The 20,489-nt window shown below is 42.6% G+C and overlaps 1 protein-coding gene across 2 annotated transcripts in view; it reads left to right on the forward strand.

Moving 5' to 3' along the window:
• CRTAC1 (cartilage acidic protein 1) overlaps positions 1-20,489 on the forward strand; it is a 1,509,269-nt gene that overhangs the window by 655,211 nt on the left and 833,569 nt on the right. For both annotated transcript variants that reach the window (XM_085606339.1, XM_085606342.1), the window contains exon 4: positions 18,623-18,759. In XM_085606339.1, the coding sequence (XP_085462465.1) occupies positions 18,623-18,759 (137 nt within the window). The remainder of the gene's footprint in view (positions 1-18,622; positions 18,760-20,489) is intronic.

Raw genomic sequence — 20,489 nt, forward strand, 5'->3', positions numbered from 1 at the left:
TATTTATTTTCTCCAATCAGCAACTAAGAGAAAAAGCAGATAAAGAAAGTTATTTTCATAATTTTTACGGTGTAGAGTCGTTTTTGGAACGGATGCACGCATGGTTATTGTTTGGGTATGTTGTATGCTTAGCACGGAGCCTGATTCCTGACCACTCGAGCCAAGCTACCACAGTGTGTTCGGAAGACCACCACCACCCCTTCTAGTGTGGGAGTGGGTTTCCAACAAAAGCCTACTTGGGAATGGTGTATCAAAGAAGGCAAGACTTTACGCAAACGAGACGCAAGGATACTAGCCAGTATTTTAATATCAGAGTTCAACAGGGAAATGGGACGATAACTACTGCAAAGCTGGGGATCTTTACCTGGCTTCGGTAGCACAACAATAATAGCTTTGTTAGAAAGGGGGCCTAATGAAGATGCAGCATCCGCCTCCTGGAATGCGGCATGTAGAGTGTCAATAATATTGTGACCTGCCCAACGATAGAATTCAGGAGGAAATCCATCCTCACCAGGGGCCTTGTGATAGGGCAGGGCAGCGACCGCACTGGAAACCTCATCCCTAGTTATTTCACCCTCAAGGGTGGCCTTGCCATCCGCTGAGAGAGAAGGGAGATGCACCTTTGCAAGAAATGCCGTCATCTTGTCCGAATCCATTCGATTATCAGAAGTATAAAGGGATTCGTAAAAGGAGGCGAACTCATTGACAATATCTTGAGGTTTTGTGCACAAGTGTCCTTGCGCAGATCTGATGGCCGGAATGGCCATAGATGCCTCCCTTTGACGCAACTGCGCGGCTAGTAACCTTCCCGCCTTTTCTCCTTGCTCGTAGTGTCGACCTTTCATTTTCTGTAAAGCGTATTCTGCTTTAGATGTAAAAAGACTGTTTAAGGCCATTCGGGCTTGTTCGAGCAATTTACGATTTTGTAAGGACGGAGAAGTGATGTATAGGCGAGAATAGGTTTGTATGTCATGTTCGAGCTCCATTTGTCTCCTCGCATTTTGCTTATTAGCGAGTGCTGCATCACGCATTAATTGTCCCCTTAAAGTAGCCTTAGCTGCAGCCCAAAGAGTCCTGCTGGAGGTCACGGACCCCTGATTAGTAGAAAGATAAGTTTGAAGGTGTGATTGCAGTTGGGATTTACCAACAGGAGTCCTGTGGCGCTGAATGTTCATTCGCCAGGGCTTACGTCCAGGACTAGAAAGTCCCAGTTCAAGGGAAAGGAGAACCGGAGAGTGGTCAGACAATGCCGCTTCCAGAATGCAGGAATCTGTGACCAACTTAACTGCGTTATGTGAGATGAGGAAGTAGTCAAGACGAGAAAACGTACCATGAGTCGACGAAAAGAAAGTATATTCCTTATCCGTTGGGTGACTGAAACGCCAATGGTCAACCAACCCGATATTTGAGATAATGTCACCTAGCAAAGCTCTATCTGACGCATTGCCCCTATCTAATGGGCCAGTTTTATCTAGAATAGGATCTTGCGTCACATTCCAGTCTCCACCAATCAAATATTGCGATGCATTAATTTCGAGCAACAAGCGGGATAGTTGAAGAAAGAATGTTTTTTTGGTACCCGTAGGGGCATATACAGACCCTACACAGATGTGAGAATCACCAATTTTAAGTTTAGCAAATACGTAGCGGCCATTTACATCTGACCATGTTTTAGAGACAGTGACCGGAAGGGATTTGCGAAGGAGAATTGCAACTCCACACTTGCGGAGGGGACCTGCGTCCGTGGATTCATCTTGTTGAATGCTACTATGTATAACCTTACCCACCCAGTCTCTACAAAGTTTGTCTGATTCTAGAGCATCCAAATGGGTCTCCTGAAGCAAGGCTACATCTACATGCTTAGTCTGAAGGTAGGAGAGAACCTTCTTCCGTTTTATGTAATGGGTGAGACCATGTACATTCCAAGTAATTGCATTAAGAGAGTGTGTTTTTGCCATATTAGAACAATGCAAATATCAGAAACAGGAGAATGAAGCACAAAACAACGTGCTGAACCAAACACAGGAAAAAGAAAAAGAAATGACAAAAAGAAGGGGAAACAAAAATAAAATAAATGGAAACGATACTCTGATTTAAATAGAATACATGAAAGAAACGATAAGAAGAATAATGAAAAAAAAAAAGGAGATGAGATTTAGAGAAGTGATACAATAATAAGGAAAACTATAAAATATTGAGTAAAAGCAAGGAGAAATCAAGAGACCGTAAACTGTTACCCGCGGGTCTGGGCGCACTAGAGCACCGCCACGGGAAAAGACCCCACAGAAAAAGAGAAAAGATTAGGAGAGTAGTAATGATATAGAAGGAAAGCCCAGAAAAGCATTGTGAAAGAAAAAATAGGTACGATAAAAATGTAGAAAGAGCAAAATAGAGATTAAGAAGCAGTATTGCTTAGAAGGGGGGAATCTAGTAATAATTAAATGTAAAGTAACCTAAGATCATAACGCATACAATGCGTGTATAAATAAGCATAGACCAACATGCAATCGTGCAAGTAGAGTAATAAAACTGTAATTAAACCATTAGATGCCAAGGCGCCCAAGTAAATGCGGAATCATTAAGAAATATTTAAGCAATAAATTGTAACAAGAAGAGCAATGAATATAGGAAGAAGAAAGAGTGATATTATTAGGCAGAGAAATAACAGCAAGCAGACTGAAGGAGAAAAGAAATAAGGTAGAAAGCTAGAAAGAAAGAGGTAAAAAAGGACAAGCAGATATTATAAGAACAGCAAAACATGTCAGAAATGTGTTAAATAATTAACAATAAAAATAAGACTCTCAAGAAAAGAGAGTCTACAGTTAACTGCCAGTAGTATTAAAGACAACAACTTCCAGGAGTGAGAGAATTATTCAGTCCGCATCTGAAGGAGTTTTAAGAGGAGAACGTGACTTGTCTCTCTGCAAATCTTGTGAGAACGTAGCAACCGAAACCGATTGTATTGCAGATTTCCTATCTTCTTGTGAGCGATGAAGTCGTTCAAGATCCCTACCCCGAGGTCGGGGGCTGCTATGAGGGCGCCTGTTGCGATCTGACAATGTAGTGGAAGACTTAGAGGGAGATTGGGACTGAACTTGCTGTGAGGATGTAGTGAGAACCTCCATCTCTTGAGGATGAAGACGGTCCAGGAATTGTTGAAGATGCTCTGGGTCGAAAAAGTCCTTAGAGACTCCATCTTTGGTAACGCGAAAGCGTGCTGGGTCAAATAGGCCATATTTGATACCTAATTGACGTAGTTGAGGTCGCATGGAGAGAAAGGCTTTCCGCCGCTCATTAGTTTCCTTGGAGAAATCAGCTGCCATAAAAATGCGATGACCTTCAAAAGAAAAGGAGCCTTGAAGCCAAGCAGCAGATAGTATTTGTCTTGTTTGTTCATGACGAAGAAGACAGGCAATAATCGGTCGTGGACGCGCGGCAGGATCACCACGTGGAGGGCCAATTCTATGAGCCCGTTGTATCTCCAGAGGTGGATTGAAAGGAATGCCAGTTAGCTTTGGGAGTATACGACACAGAAATGCACTGGAACTCTGCCCTTCAATGCGCTCTGGAAAGCCAAAAAAACGGATGTTGTCCCTCCTACTTCTGTCTTCCAAATCAATGAGTTTACTATGGAAGAGTAAAAGGTCCCGGTCTTGATTTGGAAGAGATTCCAATCGATTCTCCACTGCCAGAACTCTAGAATCAAGGGATTCAAACTTCGTATGAAAGTTGGTAATTTCTGTCTTAATTGATTTAGTCTCCTCAGCTAGTGATGCAATTGTAAGGTGCATGTCATCTAATCGACGACTAACCTCGGAAATTTCGTGCAGGATACGTTGCAAAGCTGCCGCCGACGCCTGCCCACCATTAGAGACCGAAGCCTGAGGTGAAGCGGAAGGAGAGGAGGCATTGCCTTTTGTTGGCATATTGGTGGACTGCTTGAGAGCTTCTGCAAAAAGAAGTGGTTTAGAAGCCTTTTTTCCTTGCTTAGAGGCAGACATTTGAGGAGAATGTTTGATAAAAACTTTGAAAGTACGTAAAGCCGTCTTGCTGTTAAGGAATGCTTATATGTAGTTGCAGAAAAATACCAAGACATGCAAAAGTAATACACTTAATAACTGAATATGTATGACATTAATAAGCTAAAAGGAGCTTATATCGCATTTCTAGACACTAAAATGTAAAAGTACATCATTGCTTAGTGACCCCCAAAAAAGTCATTACACTTGTGAATATGATATCAACTGCCGCTATATTCAAAGGCACGTAAATAGAAGTAAGATAAAATGAAACATCATATGCGCGCTTATGGTAATAATAAGCACAGTTACATGCACAGCGAGATGAACAAGGCTGTAGAATGCAAGGTAATCATAGTCAAAGCAGAAAAAGCACAGCCTAACTGAAGAAGTTGACAGGGGCCCTATAATGGCATTGGAAAAAAGCACACTCTTGTGCGAGACATACAGACTGCGCTAAAGGAAGCCATGAAGCGCCAGCTGTAACCAAAGTCAAAAAGGCGCGAAACTGCAACTGTAGCAAAAAAGTTCAGCTTGGAAGAACAGTTTAGTGTGATGGGTCACAAATTAATTTGCTGACCTGATGAGACGCACATTGACTGGATGAGGTGGGTGACATAAGTGCCACAACAAGATTATAGAAGGAAGTAATCCTACCAGTAGCAGAGCGTCGACACGTCAAAAATCCTAACTCCTGTCAGGCGACATTCCTGAAAAGAAATATTGCAGCAGGCAGGTTAAAAGAGGTGCGGCTTCATGAGGAGGTAGGTACTCGTCAGGAGCAACGAAGGCGCGGCCTCATGAGGAGGCGGGCGCCCGTCGTCAGCAACGAAGGCGCGGCCTCATGAGGAAGCAAGCGCTCTTCAGCAGCAACAGGGGCGCGACTTCATGGGGGCAGGCGCTCTTCGTAACAGAGGCGCGGCTTGAGGAGGAAGAAGAGGCAGCCTGAGTAAATACGTCAGACAGGCCCCGCCGGACACGCAGCTCCACACAACCCTGTCATCGAGGCAGTCAGTACCAGGGAAACTTCGCTGTCACATCGCCGAAAACTCGCCCAAATCGTGCCCACCACCTTCCGGCTGTCGCAGGGCACAAGAAAAGGACTCCAAAGCCGATGTGAGGTGAGAAATTTCCGTTAAGGGTCCATCCCGCGACGGAGCTCACTCGTCAGGCGGCCATCTTCCTGCGTGGCCAGATCACGCCCCCCACAATATACATCTTAAGCACAGCTCATGGCACTATGACGCTCTCCCTAAAACCTTACACCTAAAACAAAACATGCAAACATTTACAATTACTAGTGTAACATTCAAGTAGCAGTTGGGGGTCACTCAAAATGTCATATGCATGATGTATAGATCCCACACATAAGCACACAGCAAATACAGAAAAGTAACACAAAGGCAGGAGGGTAGCCAGACAATTTGAATACCTCCCACTTTGAGCTAAAGCTCTTATGGCACCAAGAAAGCAAAGTAAGTCATCACAACCCTCCCCAGAAAAGCTCTCTTGTCCAAGGATCTAGCCATTCATCCTTCTATCAAACCTCTGATATACACCATTTCAAATGTACATTCTGTCATCTATTAATTATTTCATCCATCATTCAGTCTTTTACCATTCATTCTGTCCTTCCATATATATGCCCATCCATATCCAAACCTTTTCAACCATTTGCAAACATATCCATCATCTATCCTTCCATCCAACATTTCACTCATCTATCCATCCCTCCATCCACCCATTCACTCATCCATCCACCCTTTCACCCAATCCATCCTTTCACTCATCCATCCACTCTTCCACCCATCCATCCATTCACTCATCCATCTAACCATTTATCCTTTCACCCAAGCCAGCCTTTCATTCATCCATCCACTCTTCCCCATTCATCTATTCATTCATCCATCCAACCGTTTATCCTTTCACCCATCCTTTCACTTACACATCCATCCACGGAGTCACTCATCCGTCCACCCATTCAACTTTTCACTCATCCATCTATCCTTTTTTCCAGCTTACCACCCTCACTTTCACTCATGTATGCATTGTTTCACTCATTCATCTTTACATTCTTCTTTTCACTCATCGAGGCACCCATTCACCCATCCATTCTGCCAATCATTCATCCATGCTTTCACTCATCCATCCATTCATTCATCCTCCCTTTCTCTCTCCATTCCCCTTTCATCTAGCCATCCATCCTGCCATCCACCCTTCACTCATCCATTACTCATCCACTCATGAATTTATCCATTTACCCTACCACTCAGCCATCCTTTCACTCATCCATCCATCCATCCTTTCTCTCATCCATCCACCCTTTCACTCATCTATCCATCCTTATGTCCATCTACCCTGCCTTTCACTCACTCGTCCACCCATCATTCACTCTTCCATCCAACCATTCACACTTTTACTCATCCAGCCATCCTTTCACTTACTATTCCATCCACCCAGTCACTTGTCCGTCCACCCATTCAACCTTTCACTCATCGATCCATCCTTTCTTCCAGCTCTCCACCCTCCCTTTCACTCTTGTATGCATTCTTTCACTCATCCATCTTTACATTCTTCATTTCACTCATCCATGCACCCATTCAACCATCCATTCTGCCAATCATTCATCCATGCTTTGACTCACCCAACCATCCATCCATCCTCCCTTTCTCTCTCCATTCTCCTTTCACTTGGCCACCCATCCTTCTATCCACCATTCACCCACCCACCCACTCATCCATGTACTCATCCACTCATGAATCCATCCATTGACCCTATCACTCATCCATCCTTTCACTCATCCATCCATCCTTTCTCTCATCCATCCACCCTTTCACTCACCTCTACCCTCCCTTTCACTCCCTTGTCGATCCTTATATCCACCCTTTCACTCATCCATCCGTCCATTCATTCACCCTTTCACAATTCATCAATACAGCCATCATTTCTCTCATCCATCCACCCATTCACTCACCCATCCATCCTTTTACTGATCCATCCACCCTTTTACCCATCCATCTACCCTTCCACCCATACATCCATCTATTTACCCTTGTCCATCCTTCCACTCACACATCCATCCATCCTTGCTCTCACAATCCATCCATTCATCCTTTCACTCATCCATTCATCCTTTCACTGGTCCATCCAGCCATTTACCCATTCCTACACTCAGTCACTACCCACCTTTTCACTTTAATTTTGAGCTGAGCCTTTGTCTATTGAGTTTCAGACAGAAGAGGCCCATTAAGAACTCACCCTCGCTGTAGTTCCTAAAGCAAGGGGTGAGTTCACTATGCTCCTGCACATAGGCAATACGAAAACTTGGAAGTCATGAGTCATGCATGATGCACAGTGCCAGGACGTGAATTGACTATGACATGGTGTTGTTTTCTGGGCTTTAAGTGGGATGAAAAACACTGTGGGTCTCTCCAAGTGGTATTTCTGTGATACCTAAGATGAAAATATGTGCTGAGCATATTGTGCCGCCCGACTGATATTTTGCTGTTTCTATCATTGCATTCAGTAACATTAGACCTACAATAATTCATGACTATTGGCTTTGTCAATGGATGTTAGTTGCATAAAATAAAGCAACTATGGCTTCGTTGTATATAATTTTAAAAATGCTTCAGCTCTTAAATGATGAGACTGTGCAAGAACTATAAACTCTTCTTTTTAACTTTTCCCCAGCTTATTTTTATGAACTGACACATAGCAGCATGGGTGTTTTTGTACATTTGTTTTGTACATTTCTTCCATCTAACCCTAACAGAATGCCCTGCCCTAGACCGCTGCAGGAGGAGGCAACCACATGCAGTAACAGGCCCATTGTCCTTCTGTATGTGGCAATCAGCCTGCATATAGCATGACAGTGGGCGGGGTGGGGCTGCTCTAATGCTCAGAGGATGAGTGCGAGGCGGCCCCATCAGGGAGCTGAGGCCTCACGCAGGAGAACAGCTCTGCTCCCTGCAAGACCGAAAATTACAGACAAAAGGCATCCGTAAAAGGGATCCTTACGGACAACGGACGTGAGGTCCAAATTACGGATGGTCCATGAAATTTACAGATGGTTGGTCACCCTATACACTCCCTTGCTCGCTCTTCTCCCTCTATCCATTCGGTCCCCCTCTTTTTTCTGCTTTTAGTCCTTCTCTGCACTCCATCCTCTCTAATTTCCTTCTGTTCTTTTTCACTTATGTCAGTCATTCGTTCCCTCCTTTTACATTATCTCTCTCTTTCCCATTCTATGGTTTAATCCCCACTGTCCTGGGAATTTGGAGAGAGTGACAAAGGTGCCAGTGGCGGTAATGGTCCTCTAAAAAAAACTCCAATGGCTCAACCAACGCAGGAAAATGCCTGTTAAGATAAATGGACAGTCTCGCAACAGAGGAGTGGAAGTGGTTTGTTGTTTGTTGAAGTAATCAGAAAATTAAATAAAGAAAGACTGTTGTCTCCTGGTCAGCACCAAGCATCTTAGAAGTGCAGGGTGTGTAAAGACCAGCCAATGCTCATGCAGGGTTTAGTTCTGACACCACTCATTCAGTGCGTAATTTGCGTGGGTGGTTTCCGTTGCTCGGCACCTCCACTTAATTGTCAACACCGACGCTGGTGACAGTCTGCCACTCGGTGTTGCTTCCTAGCTAAATTTAGAGATGACCACCACAACAGGTAATTATTATTTCAATATGCATTAAAAATGACTATGACCTGCTGGCCAAGCCATCCTTATAGCTTTGGGGGCCTGAAATAGTCTGAATTGTCACACTTTTAGCAGTATGATGGTTAGTAGTTATGTTGTTACTATCATTGGTAGCATGGCAGGGGCAATGTGTGGTCAAGCTGCAGTGGTCTCCTAACGAGAGCCCCAGCACTTGTTTTTTTTTTTACAAATTAAGCACTGCACTCATTAATTCCAATCCCCTCCACCAACGCCAATAGCCAGAAAAGGACATGTGCATGAAAACCCAAGTCACGCGGAAGCCAGCAGAGAAGAAAGAATGTAGGGACAAGGGGGCATATTATCAACAAACGGCGTTAAAATTATCGCCGCTTTAGCTGCAGAAAACTGCCGCTAAAGCGGCGATAATGGGCTTGATAATATGCCCTGGAGAATTCCCATAGAAGCCCATGTTCTGGTGTCAACATGGGCTTCTATGGGAATTCTCTGCAGCATATTATCAAGCCCATTATCGCTGCTTTAGCGGCAGTTTTCTGCCGCTAAAGCGGCGATAATTTTAACGCAGTGCTTGATAATATGCCCCATAGTTTGGATCAGAGAACTCGGTAACTTTCCTAGGCAGTGCAAGGATAGTGTTTTCATGGCACTGAAGAGGGAGCAAAGGCTCACACTATAAAACATCAGACGAGGGCAAAGCCTATTCACAGGAAACGTGCAGCCTGGTTGCCTTATCTTGTTTCCCATACAAAAACGCAAAGGAATTGTTTTCACAGCTTGGATCAGGTAAGTTGGGGAGTTAATTTGAAATGCCCCACCCATGAGGCTTACATCTCAAGGAGGAAAGGATAATAAGAAAGTGAAGTGAAGTGACAAGCCAGGGCATGTATGCTTCACATAAAGAATATCCACTACTGCATAAAGCGATGTTTTGAGGTTTGTGGACCGATGAGGCATGCTGTTCCTAAAGAGTTGATTAAAAATAGATGTAGTGTTGATTATATTATACACAGACAGGGTTCTTGCCTTTTATTGGGTGCTCGCCTTTATGGCAAAGCCCTGATTACTATATTTCACAAAAAGAACACTCCTGGCAAATAAGCACTATTTGATATCTCGTTGGTAATCAAAGGCTGTACAGAGAGCTATGGTTGCTTAAACCTCTCACCAGCAGTGCTTAATTTGAGCCGGTGGTTTTCAAAGCTCGGTACCGGCACTTCTTTGTCAACATGGGCACTTTTGACAGTATGCCACATGGTTTTGCTGTTTGTCTAATTTAGAGCCAAGCACAATAGTTTCTTATTAATTGAATATACATTAAAAATGACTAATACCTGTCACCATAGTCCTTCTTATAGCTTTAGGAGCCTGTAATATTCAGAGCTGCTCCACTTGTAGGAGTACGATGGTCAGTAGTTGTGTTGTTACTGTAATTGGAAGCGTTGACAGCGGCAATGGGTGGTGAAAGTGTGAGTGGCCGTGTGACGAGAGCCCTGGCACTTATTTATTTACAATTAAGCACTACTCAAAAGACATTCAAGTTTGAAGACATAATGGAAGACAGTTAATAAAAAGACATACAGGGAGACTTCTCTTCAACAATTGGCAATGTTTCAGTAATCAATGACCAAACAAAGATTTATCAATTGCTGAGAGCTAAGAGTATATCTCCATCTTGACTAATTACCTAATTGGAAATCAACAGCAGAGTACCAAGGAAAATCTATCAAAGTTTTAGTCGATACACAACTGGCCACGTATGAAAGGAGAATTTACAAAGTTTACCATAAAATCTCTCAGTTTGATGATGTGTGGGTTCCATTCCTGTGATTGGCAGATTCCTGAAAGCCTCCTCATTCATATCATTAGGCAGCTACACGATAGGACACCAGAGACACAGACCACTCACTCTCAAAAGGGGTTCTCCATGTACACATAGACGTGGGTCACAAACTTTGACCCAGGAGGTCTACCCGATGGGAGGGACACACAATCAACCAGACAATATGACACTGTTGGCCCTGACCTCATGAACTGTGTACTCTGTGTATCTATACTGGGGAAACAGCACAGCCCTTGGGCACTGGCAGATGTAGAGCACTGGCTGGTGGGAAGGGGCACAGGAATGGGGTAGTATTCTGGACGTAGACTAATGTGACACTGCTCGTATGTGTTAATGTATGTGTGTTGAACCTGACATCCTTGGTATGGATTTCCCCCAACTTTTTGCCTTCCATCCATCTGTTTTTGCTGACTATGTATTTGCTGGCCTTATGATTCTGTGCACGTTACCACTGCTAGTCAGTGCTAAAGTGCCTGTGCTCTCTCCTTACACCTAATTGTGACATTTAATTTACTTGTAAGTTCTTCCTAAAGTGGTACTACATTTACTTAGGTCCAATACATTAGAAGGTAGCTCCTTAAACATGTCTCAGGCCTGCCAATGTAGCCTGTGTGTGTTGACCGCACAAAATAAACCCTTTGCCAGGCCTAAACCTCCCTTTTTACCACAAGTAGGTCACACCTAGGGTAGGCCCTAAACAGCCTAGTGGGCAGGGTGCAGTGTATTTAAAAAGTTGGAAATGTACTTTTGAAGTTTGACAGATCCTGGTAGAGAAAAACTCATAAATTCGCTTTCCACTATTGCAAGGTCTACCTCTCCCATAGGATAACATTTGGTTCCCTTATTACATTTAATAAGTGGCAATTGTCAATTGGGAATAGATACGAATTTTGAGTTTGGTGTTGGCATTTTCTTGTCATAACCATTTGGTGCCTGTATCCTGGGCCACATGACTAAGTGTAGCCAGGAGTGGCCGCCAAGGAATGAGAGTGGAGAGGCAGAGGGGAGGGGAGAGGTCGCTGGGGGTCCCTGTGGCTGCTGGAACTAGGAAGCACACAGACTCCCTCCCCAAGCCAATCACAATGCTGCAATGCAGCGTTGTGATTGGTCTGAGCGCCGTGGCTCAGCGCTCAGATGGGGAATGGGAGGCTGGGCATGTTCCCGACCAGGTTGTGTAATGCAGCTTAGTGGGAAACATGCAAAGTGTGCAGGACTGTTTGGTCGGCCCAAGAGGGCCGGCCAAGCATTTTCCCCTTTTTGGATTGCAGCAACCACTCCTCCTCCAGGACTTCATGGGAGCCAAGCGCAGCCCCGACCTACCCAACCTGACCGATCATGAAAATAAAATGATAATAAAGGAAATAACTTCTGTTACTATCATTTTATTCAGTGGGGCGACGCTCCTCGGCCTTTGCAGAGGAGCCGCCACTGAGTGTAGTTGGCAGTTAGTCTTTGTATATTGCTCCTAGACAGTGAGACACAAAGGAAAAGGAGTTGGCAGAATTGACCATCTTTGACTTGATGAGGGGGGAGAAGTTGTCACCTACCACTATTGCACATTGTAAAGGCTCTGCCTGAGTACATTCACAAAAGGATTGACACTAGTCTGGCCCCAGACAAGCTGAGGCCAGGGCTGGAAGACAGGAAATTTCAAGCACCTCTGGGGGTGGAAACTTACAAAACATTCTCCTACTACAGTGCGGGAATCGGGTATAAATATTGGACCCTCCGACCCGACTCTTCAGTACACCTCTGGAACTGTGGAAGAATCAGAAGAACTGCTGTGCCGCTCTGCTAGGACTGCTACTCCACTGCCCTGCTGCCTGAGTGATTGGTCCTGCATCTTGAACCCAGGACCATAATTGTGATTCCAAGGAGGAGAGGATGTGGCCTAACGGCTAGGGCAGTTGATCTCAAATCTGGGGAATTGGGTTCGAGTCTCAGCAATGACACTCAAAATCCTGTGATTCTGAGCAAATCAGTTAATCTCCCCATACCTTACCAAAAAAATGAAAGTGTCCTTGTGTTACGCAACTAGTGCTCATGTAAGGCGCTCTGATATCTGATATCTTCGGGTCAAGTTCTTGCTATATAAAACACTGGGAAAAAAGGGCTCATTGTCTGGCCTCCTGATCAGAGCCTCAGGTATTGAAATGGCTCCAATCACATTGAACCCAGCACCTGGACTCTGTCTGCTGTAAGTCCTACCCCCTAAGTGGTGCCACCCAACTCCTGGACCCTTGGAAGTGGGCCTGAAGTTGCTCTGACAGCCCAGCTGTGGTCTTGTATGCAGACCTGATGCAGCACGACGCATCTCCTTGAAGCTGCATTGGAACAGCCGTTGCTCAATGCATCCTCAACACAGGCCTTTGCAACTCAAGTCCCTCATCGACAGCATCATCGATGATGACCCATGACTTTGCATTGCATCCCCGCAGCTTTCTTGGAACTGCTGCTGCATGATGCATCCTCGATGCTGGATCTCACACTACTCCACAAACTAGGATTTAAGGAACTTTGTTCAGCGGGATGAACTTGGACCCTGTATCTGACCCGTGCTCCATCTTAGTCAGCCTGATCTTGTGTCTTTATCCCGGTTCGACCTGATAACCACTGTTGCCGCTTAATGCTTCTAGGCACACTTTCCACTTAAATCTTTAAGATTGCATATCACCAGTTCTTCTGACAGGATGTTTGTTGTTTTGACCTTAAATAATTTATTACATTTTACTCTATCTAAATTGGTGCAGGGTTTTTTTGTGTTGTGTTTTCACTTTATTACTGTTTGAAGTGCTGCATAAACACTTTACAGATTGCCCCTAAATTAAGCCTGGGTGCTTTGTGCCAAGCTACCAGAGGGTTTAGCATAAGCTAATTTGGGATCTGCTTGTGACTTCACCCTGACAGGAACTGTGGCTGCTGCTTGAGAAGTAACCCAGTTTCCTACATTGTGTTCAAGTATTGCTTGATTCATTAACACTGTAATGAGGATCACTGGTAGGTGGGTGGGGCAGACGGGGATGGGTGTAGTATTCCTTGACATGAACTAACGTGACACGCTCCTATGTGTTAACGTATTGCTTTATTCTTTAACACTGTAATAAGACCTGACATGCTTTGTACGTTTGAACCTGGCTAATGTACAATCTGACCTACTGGACCAGACTTTTGAGTCCGTCCTGGTATATTGAAAACCAATAAAGAAAGATTTTTTTTAAGTGCTTGGACCATAGAACCTCTGAATCCTCAAGGCCCAACTGTTGCGCAATGCAGGACTTCCATAAGACTAACTATTGACATGGCTAATTAACTTATTATTGATAAACAACATTCGCAGCCAACTTTGCCAAAGGTTTTCAACTGATTATCAATTGCATAATAAGATTATGGGGGAAATTCAGATATCTAAACAGGAACATAGGTAAAAAGTAAGTGGTCCTTTGTCACAGACTGTGAACAATCTATAACTTATAGGAACCGCAACCATGTTTGGAAGAAAATGGTATTGTGGCAGCTGGGAGATCATTGAGTAACCAAAGTCCTCATGAAAAACTAGAGTAGCTTTAGCTGAAAACACAAATTACAGAGCATGAAAAAGTAATCCGACAATATTTGGGTGTCCTGATTTACAGGAACAGACCGGTGTCAAAAGATTTATGCACCTATGAAAGCCCTATTGGTCATTGGCTCACATCTGTAAATTCATGTGCAGGAGGAGTGTAGAGCCCTGCTAGTTGTTCCCCATACTTTAGGATTTCTGACACTGATAGATGGGTAAAACATAGTTTGCTAGTAAGGAAAAAGCAATATGATTGTATTTATTATTAATTTCACAATGAGGATTAGTAGTAGAGGCAATCACAAGGTGTACAAATTAGAAAATATGGGAGAAGGTATGACATTTATAAATACACAAAGAAATGGGGCATGAGCCAAACATGTGCCTTTAAAAACCAAGAAATGACTGATTATTTTTAAGAATAATTATCAGTAATTTAGGTAGATTAATCCCAAAGAATGCTAATATTAGAGGATAAAAGAGTGCTACTGTGAATACTTTATGGAATGATAATGTCTGGGCTATGGCTGATGACTATTTCAGACCCTTAATTATCAATGGGATGACCAAGTAGTGAGGGCCGTATTTCCTCTGTTTTAGAGACACTACCTTAGGTAAAAAGGCAGGCAAGGCAAATAAAGGTATTTAGGACCTGATTACGATAACGGTGGGGTCGCTACCGACAGCCCGTCGGTGGCAGTCCACTGACATCATGATAAAGATGACCGCCTGCCACATTAGGATGTTGGGCAGATGGATGGTGGTTGGAGAGACTGACCTCCACTGATCCGACGGGGTCAAGGAGCCCGTCAGACCATCCGAGGGAACTTCAATCTCTACAATGGTGGCGGTGCCAGCCAGGCACGGCAGTAGGGATCATGATATCCCTCCCCGACGGCCGTTTTATGGCGGTTTACCCCCCATGAAAAGGCTGGCGGAAAGGGACATGGCCCTCAGCTTTGGCTTTTTGGGGGCACCTAAAGTGGCCCCCTACATATCCCTGCACCATGTGGCAGGCACATGGTGCCTGCCATGTAGTGCAGGAATATGTGTAATGTCTATTTTTTGTGCTGCGGCGTGTGCTGCAGCCTGCAGTACCCGCCGCAATACAAAATGTAGAGATTGCGACTGCCGTGGATGTGGTTGCATCCTAATGCCTATGGCCGGACCGCCGACAGCCAGTCAGGCGGTCCCATTTACGAAAGGATGGCAGTCGGAAGAAAGTCCGACAGCCATCATAATGAGGCCCTCAATTACTGCCAATATTACAGTAACTATAGACCTATTTCATTACTTTTCTGTATATAAACAAACAAAGGTAAACTTCAAAATTAAATAAATACAAAAACAAAGTAACAACAGTGCCAAATAATTTAGATAACTTGGGATTCCATGCAACAGTGAACTAAGATTTGGGAAATTCAGACAGTTGTTCTACACTCAATTTGCAGATAATTGACAAATAATATCGACTATTGCTAGACAGAATTAATATTTTGGCCCCACTGCTCCCCTTCCTTCTGGAGGTGCTAGTTATTATCCCTAATCCTGATTTTTGTTTCACTACTGGTCAGTTAGCTATTAGCTCTTTTTATACTACAGGACTCCAATATTATGCAAGGAAAAAATTAGAAGAGGCCTGGATCCTACCCGTTATACAACACTTTATCAGGCAACACTTATACTGAGAATTCACATTCGCATTAGTTCTGTTTTCAAACCAATTATAGACAGAATACATTTTACAATCAGTGCTTATGTGTTAAAAAACATATCTTGGAATAGTTAGCTAGCACTTATTCTAAAGGTCAAATCCAATCATTAGTTTAAAAAACAAAAAGAAAACAGAGTTTGTAGTGTACAGGTGATTTCATATTTGGGGACAATGCATTTTGTTTTTAATATTCCTTCATATAATACAACCTATTTCAGGACTATAGTTGCACTATATGCCCGTGTCCCAAAATATCAATCAATTGATATCCTGTTAGGTGAAGTCAAGAGAAAATAATTGTACATAAAGGACGGCACTTTTTCTGGTCCAACACTCATGCAACAAATGTCTGTACATTGATGTTCTTGGCGAACTGGAATAGAGAGAACAAAACAATACGTTAAAACAGCTAGAAAGGCTTCAGGGACGTAGCTTGGTCAGTAAGATTGGAGGTGAGGTGAGCTTCAGATTTTCCGATTCAGATTTAAATACATTATATGACAAGCAGGGTGCATGAGAGGGTCAGCGGAATGAAGAGGAATGCGGATTGGTAGAAGTACTAAGAGAGAAAACACAATATTGTGAGAGAGTGTGTGTTTATTTGTCTGTGTATATGTACACATTGCTGCTGAAATCCGACTGACATCTCACAATCCCCTACTGAGAGCACCTGTCCCCAACTGCTTATCAAAAAATACATTTATTGGGGGGGGGGGGGGGGTTAAACACCCCAATCACCCCACCTGAAGCTACGCCCCTGAAAAGCTTAGCAATAATATACAAGCTAAAATTGAGACACCCATTTGAATATTTGCAATGTTTACAGTCTTTGAAAGATATCCTTAGAGGAGTGCGAGATTATGTAGTCAATGGGATGCAACTCTATGCAGAACGATTGCACAAAATAAAAGTGAACAATCCTACTGTCTCTTTGGTGCCAGGCAACGTGGGCATTATCATATATAAAATCAAAATGTATCGTAATAATGGCATTTTGACAAATCTTTTCTTTTTATGTGTTCAGCTCTAAGTAAAGGTATTGAGACGGAACAAGAACTAATGACTCTGGGTGCTTCATCTCGGTACATTGTGCAAGGGAAAGCATTCTGTTAGTATGCAGCGTCTTATGCCACAAAGCTTTACAAAATGTATTGATCCATATCATTCATCCTTTTAAATGTGGCACAGCCAGATAATCAACTATTATCTGACAGAGAAGTTTATAGAAGCACTGCTTTAGAATTTTCTAGCAGAATTATGCATTATTTGAATTCTAATCTCGGTTTTGTTATTGTCTCGTCCTACCATGTGCTAAATAATAACAGATGACTACGATATAGTGAATTACTGTTAAATAGTTAAGTTACTGTATAGGTTTGTAAACATACAGAGAGTGATGATTTTAATATTAATATGTAATTTCAAAATGTATCAATCTAATGGTTGTAAAACCAATATTTGTTGTGTTTGCTGTATGCCAATTGTCCTTGTCTTGATACATAGAAAAAAATTAGTAAATAGTACAAAAAGTCAAAAATACGCTAACCTTGTGTTAAAAGGCATGCCTAAATATTTAGCAGTATGAAAATCATGTAAAAGGTCTTGCTAGTATAAAAAAGATCAAAAAGGCATGTAATCAGCAAAATAGAAAGGCTACATGAGCATCTCTCACAAGAATAGTTTCCTCCTCGCCGTCTGTTTCTGCTAGGATCTATGTATTTATTTCTTAACATAAGCAAGAAAACATTTTATAAGGTATCTGTGCAAAATATGGTATAGTTAAAACCTACAGTAGACAAAGCAGCAGTGTTCAAATGCCTGATGTTAACCCTTTTGAAAAGCAGCATTTAAGGACACATAAATATAAGACCAACAGCTGCGGTCTCAATCTGGCCAGATTCTAATGGAGGCTGAGCATGCTGTTCAATAGTAATATGTAGTAAGAGCAGTTTCTCTCAGCTACAAGCCCAACAATACACTGCATGTGTATGACAAAGATACCCATCGTCCTAAACACTGGTCTAAATTCATGATAAATGCTACTACCATGAGAAACATTGACTACTCTATTTACTTATTGGTTGGTCCACTGCAATGTTCAGTTGTTTCTTCGTTGGATAAAGTCAAACAGTTCACCAAATGTATGCAGTATATCCTCCTGAACTTGTTTAGCTTCTCGAAGTACATGCCTTTCACTAGCTACTGCCAACAAACACGTTGGCTGTCTGCCAAATATTGTGCTTTAGGCATGTTATTAACCGTAGTGTTTAAGGTAATTTGCAGCACCTTCACCTATCACGTACCCTGCCCCAACAGATCTAGACATACGCTCCTATGATCATCGAACCATAGCCAACTGAATACCTTCAAACCACCGTGTGCCGCATGCATATTCTAGGCTATTGACCTATCCGCTCCACCACACTGAAAACGCCTTCATTCTCATTCGACCCCTACCCTTTCTTTCAAGGTCACATTATTAAGGCATGTTCTGTAGCTTGGCTACCAAAACATCTGGCATCCCTCCACAGGCTTGCGCCCACCTTCATAAGCATGCAAAATCATCTGGCATCCAAGATAACCAGTTCCACCCTACTGCACACTACCCATGGTTTAAAGGTTAAATATTATATGTAAGCTGTGCCTCTGTCTAAGCAGCCACCCAGCCTTCCCTCACCTTCGCTTGCAAATGTTTCCCGCCAAATTTCTGCTCTTCTAAGAAGCAATTGTTAATCTACAACCATTCACAAATAAAGCAACTGCAAGTGACCCCAATGCTTGCCTCTTTTTTGTCTTTTTTGCTCTGTAGGAATGGCCACCTACATGGATAAACTGTTTACATTTCGAAATGAGCAATGGGAAGATATCCTAAGTGATGAAGTGAACATCAAGAGAGGCGTTGCGAACCGCTTTGCTGGACGTTCTGTGGCCTGCATTGATAGAAAGGTAAGATGGTTGTGTAATTAACAATGGTGCATAGCTGTCCTGTCCATCAATGGTAGTATGCACCACTTTTAATACTTTACAATCGACCGAGTTCAAGAGTATTTGCTTAATCGCCATTTAAATGAAAAAATCAAATGTTCTAATATCAGATTGATTTCAAACGTGCCGAGCAAGTAATTGAGTTTCAGATTCAAATCGATGTGTAGTTTCCTTGTTGGGTTCCCTGTGTTCCTACAAGCTGAATTTTTATCTGGAAGCATACAACTCTTCTAACTATTCATTTTTCCAATATTTCTTAATATGACGACTTCATATGCTGACAGCACGAGTTTTGCATGATAGTGTAGGAGTCTCTGTAGGTTTGCTAACTCCTTTCCCCAATTTTAGTTCAGGCCTAAAGACAGTTTTAGCTGTCTTGCCAGTCTCATTTTCCAAAATAGTCAAAATATAAAATAATAGAAAATCAGTATAATACTACGCACATGCATTCACACGCTCACTTCATCCGTTTACGTGACAGAGTGTCATTCACATGTGGCTTTCACCCACTACAGCAGTGGGTCAGCCCACTTCATACATTGGCAGTCTTGCTCTGCAGGTAACTTAATCTTGCCTTATTATATGTACACAGCCACCAGAGATTTTGTTTATGTTGTTTTACATGGTTACAATTTTCCATGGTGCATATGTTGGCAAAAACAAGTGACAGAAAAATTGCACTCTTTCCAAGGCCATGCCTACTGGATGTGTCAATGCGTGTTGCTAATGTTGCACATTCTGGAAAATAAAGTTAGTTGCAATTCAATATGTTAAAAAGACAAAACTAAATGCTGGCAACACATTTGATGTGGAATTTGGAGTTGCTGCTACCCAGTGAATGATACAGTAGCAGTGGTTTTCCTTTACTCTGGAATGGTGTGGTGAAGACAAGGGTGCATGAATAACGTCTGTGAGATGCACTCTACGTCCACCTTAGTCATAGTCAAATAAAGTTCATTTTAGATTCATTTTAGAATCATAAGACATTCATAAGGCCTCCATGGCAAGCTTACACATAGCATATAAAATATACAATTATCATCAATATATAGTTATAAGATCACACTAACACAGCTTCAAAGCTTAAGTGAATGAGTGAAAGTGAATTTGTATAGCATTCAGATATCCAGCAAAAGTGAGTTCTGCCGAAGGCAGGGGAAGCACAGTAGAGACACTGATGAACGACCACAGGGTAAAGAGATAGCTTTTCAATGTTTTACAAAACGTGGTGTGACATTTGATAAACTTTACATTAAAAGGAAATTAATTCGAGACTTCAGATGCAGTAACAGAAAAACAACGACTTCTAGTGCATATTCTTCACAATTTAGGGATTACTGAGAATTTATAAGAGCTGGAATGAAGGCATCTGATTGATGCCCCTTGAAGATAACTGTCATAATCGAAGTGATCATGGAATACAAGGCTTAATAACATGCTTTAAAAATGCAGGGTTTGCTAATGTGGAAACGGTGGAATGATTTTAGATGAACAGTGACTTTAGAATGATGATTGAGTCCAAGGATAAGCTGATCTGCGGCACTTTTATTTTTTGAATTCTGATCAAAGCATGAGATGGTAAAATTAGGTGGAGAGTCTTACAATAATCTAAGTTAGTCAGTATTTGCTCCTGTGCTAAAGATTTACATGAGAATTGAGGCAGGATAGGAATTATCTTTCACCTGCAGCAT

Source organism: Triturus cristatus, chromosome 1_2, assembly GCF_964204655.1.
Source record: "Triturus cristatus chromosome 1_2, aTriCri1.1, whole genome shotgun sequence".
Lineage (NCBI taxonomy): Eukaryota > Metazoa > Chordata > Amphibia > Caudata > Salamandridae > Triturus > Triturus cristatus.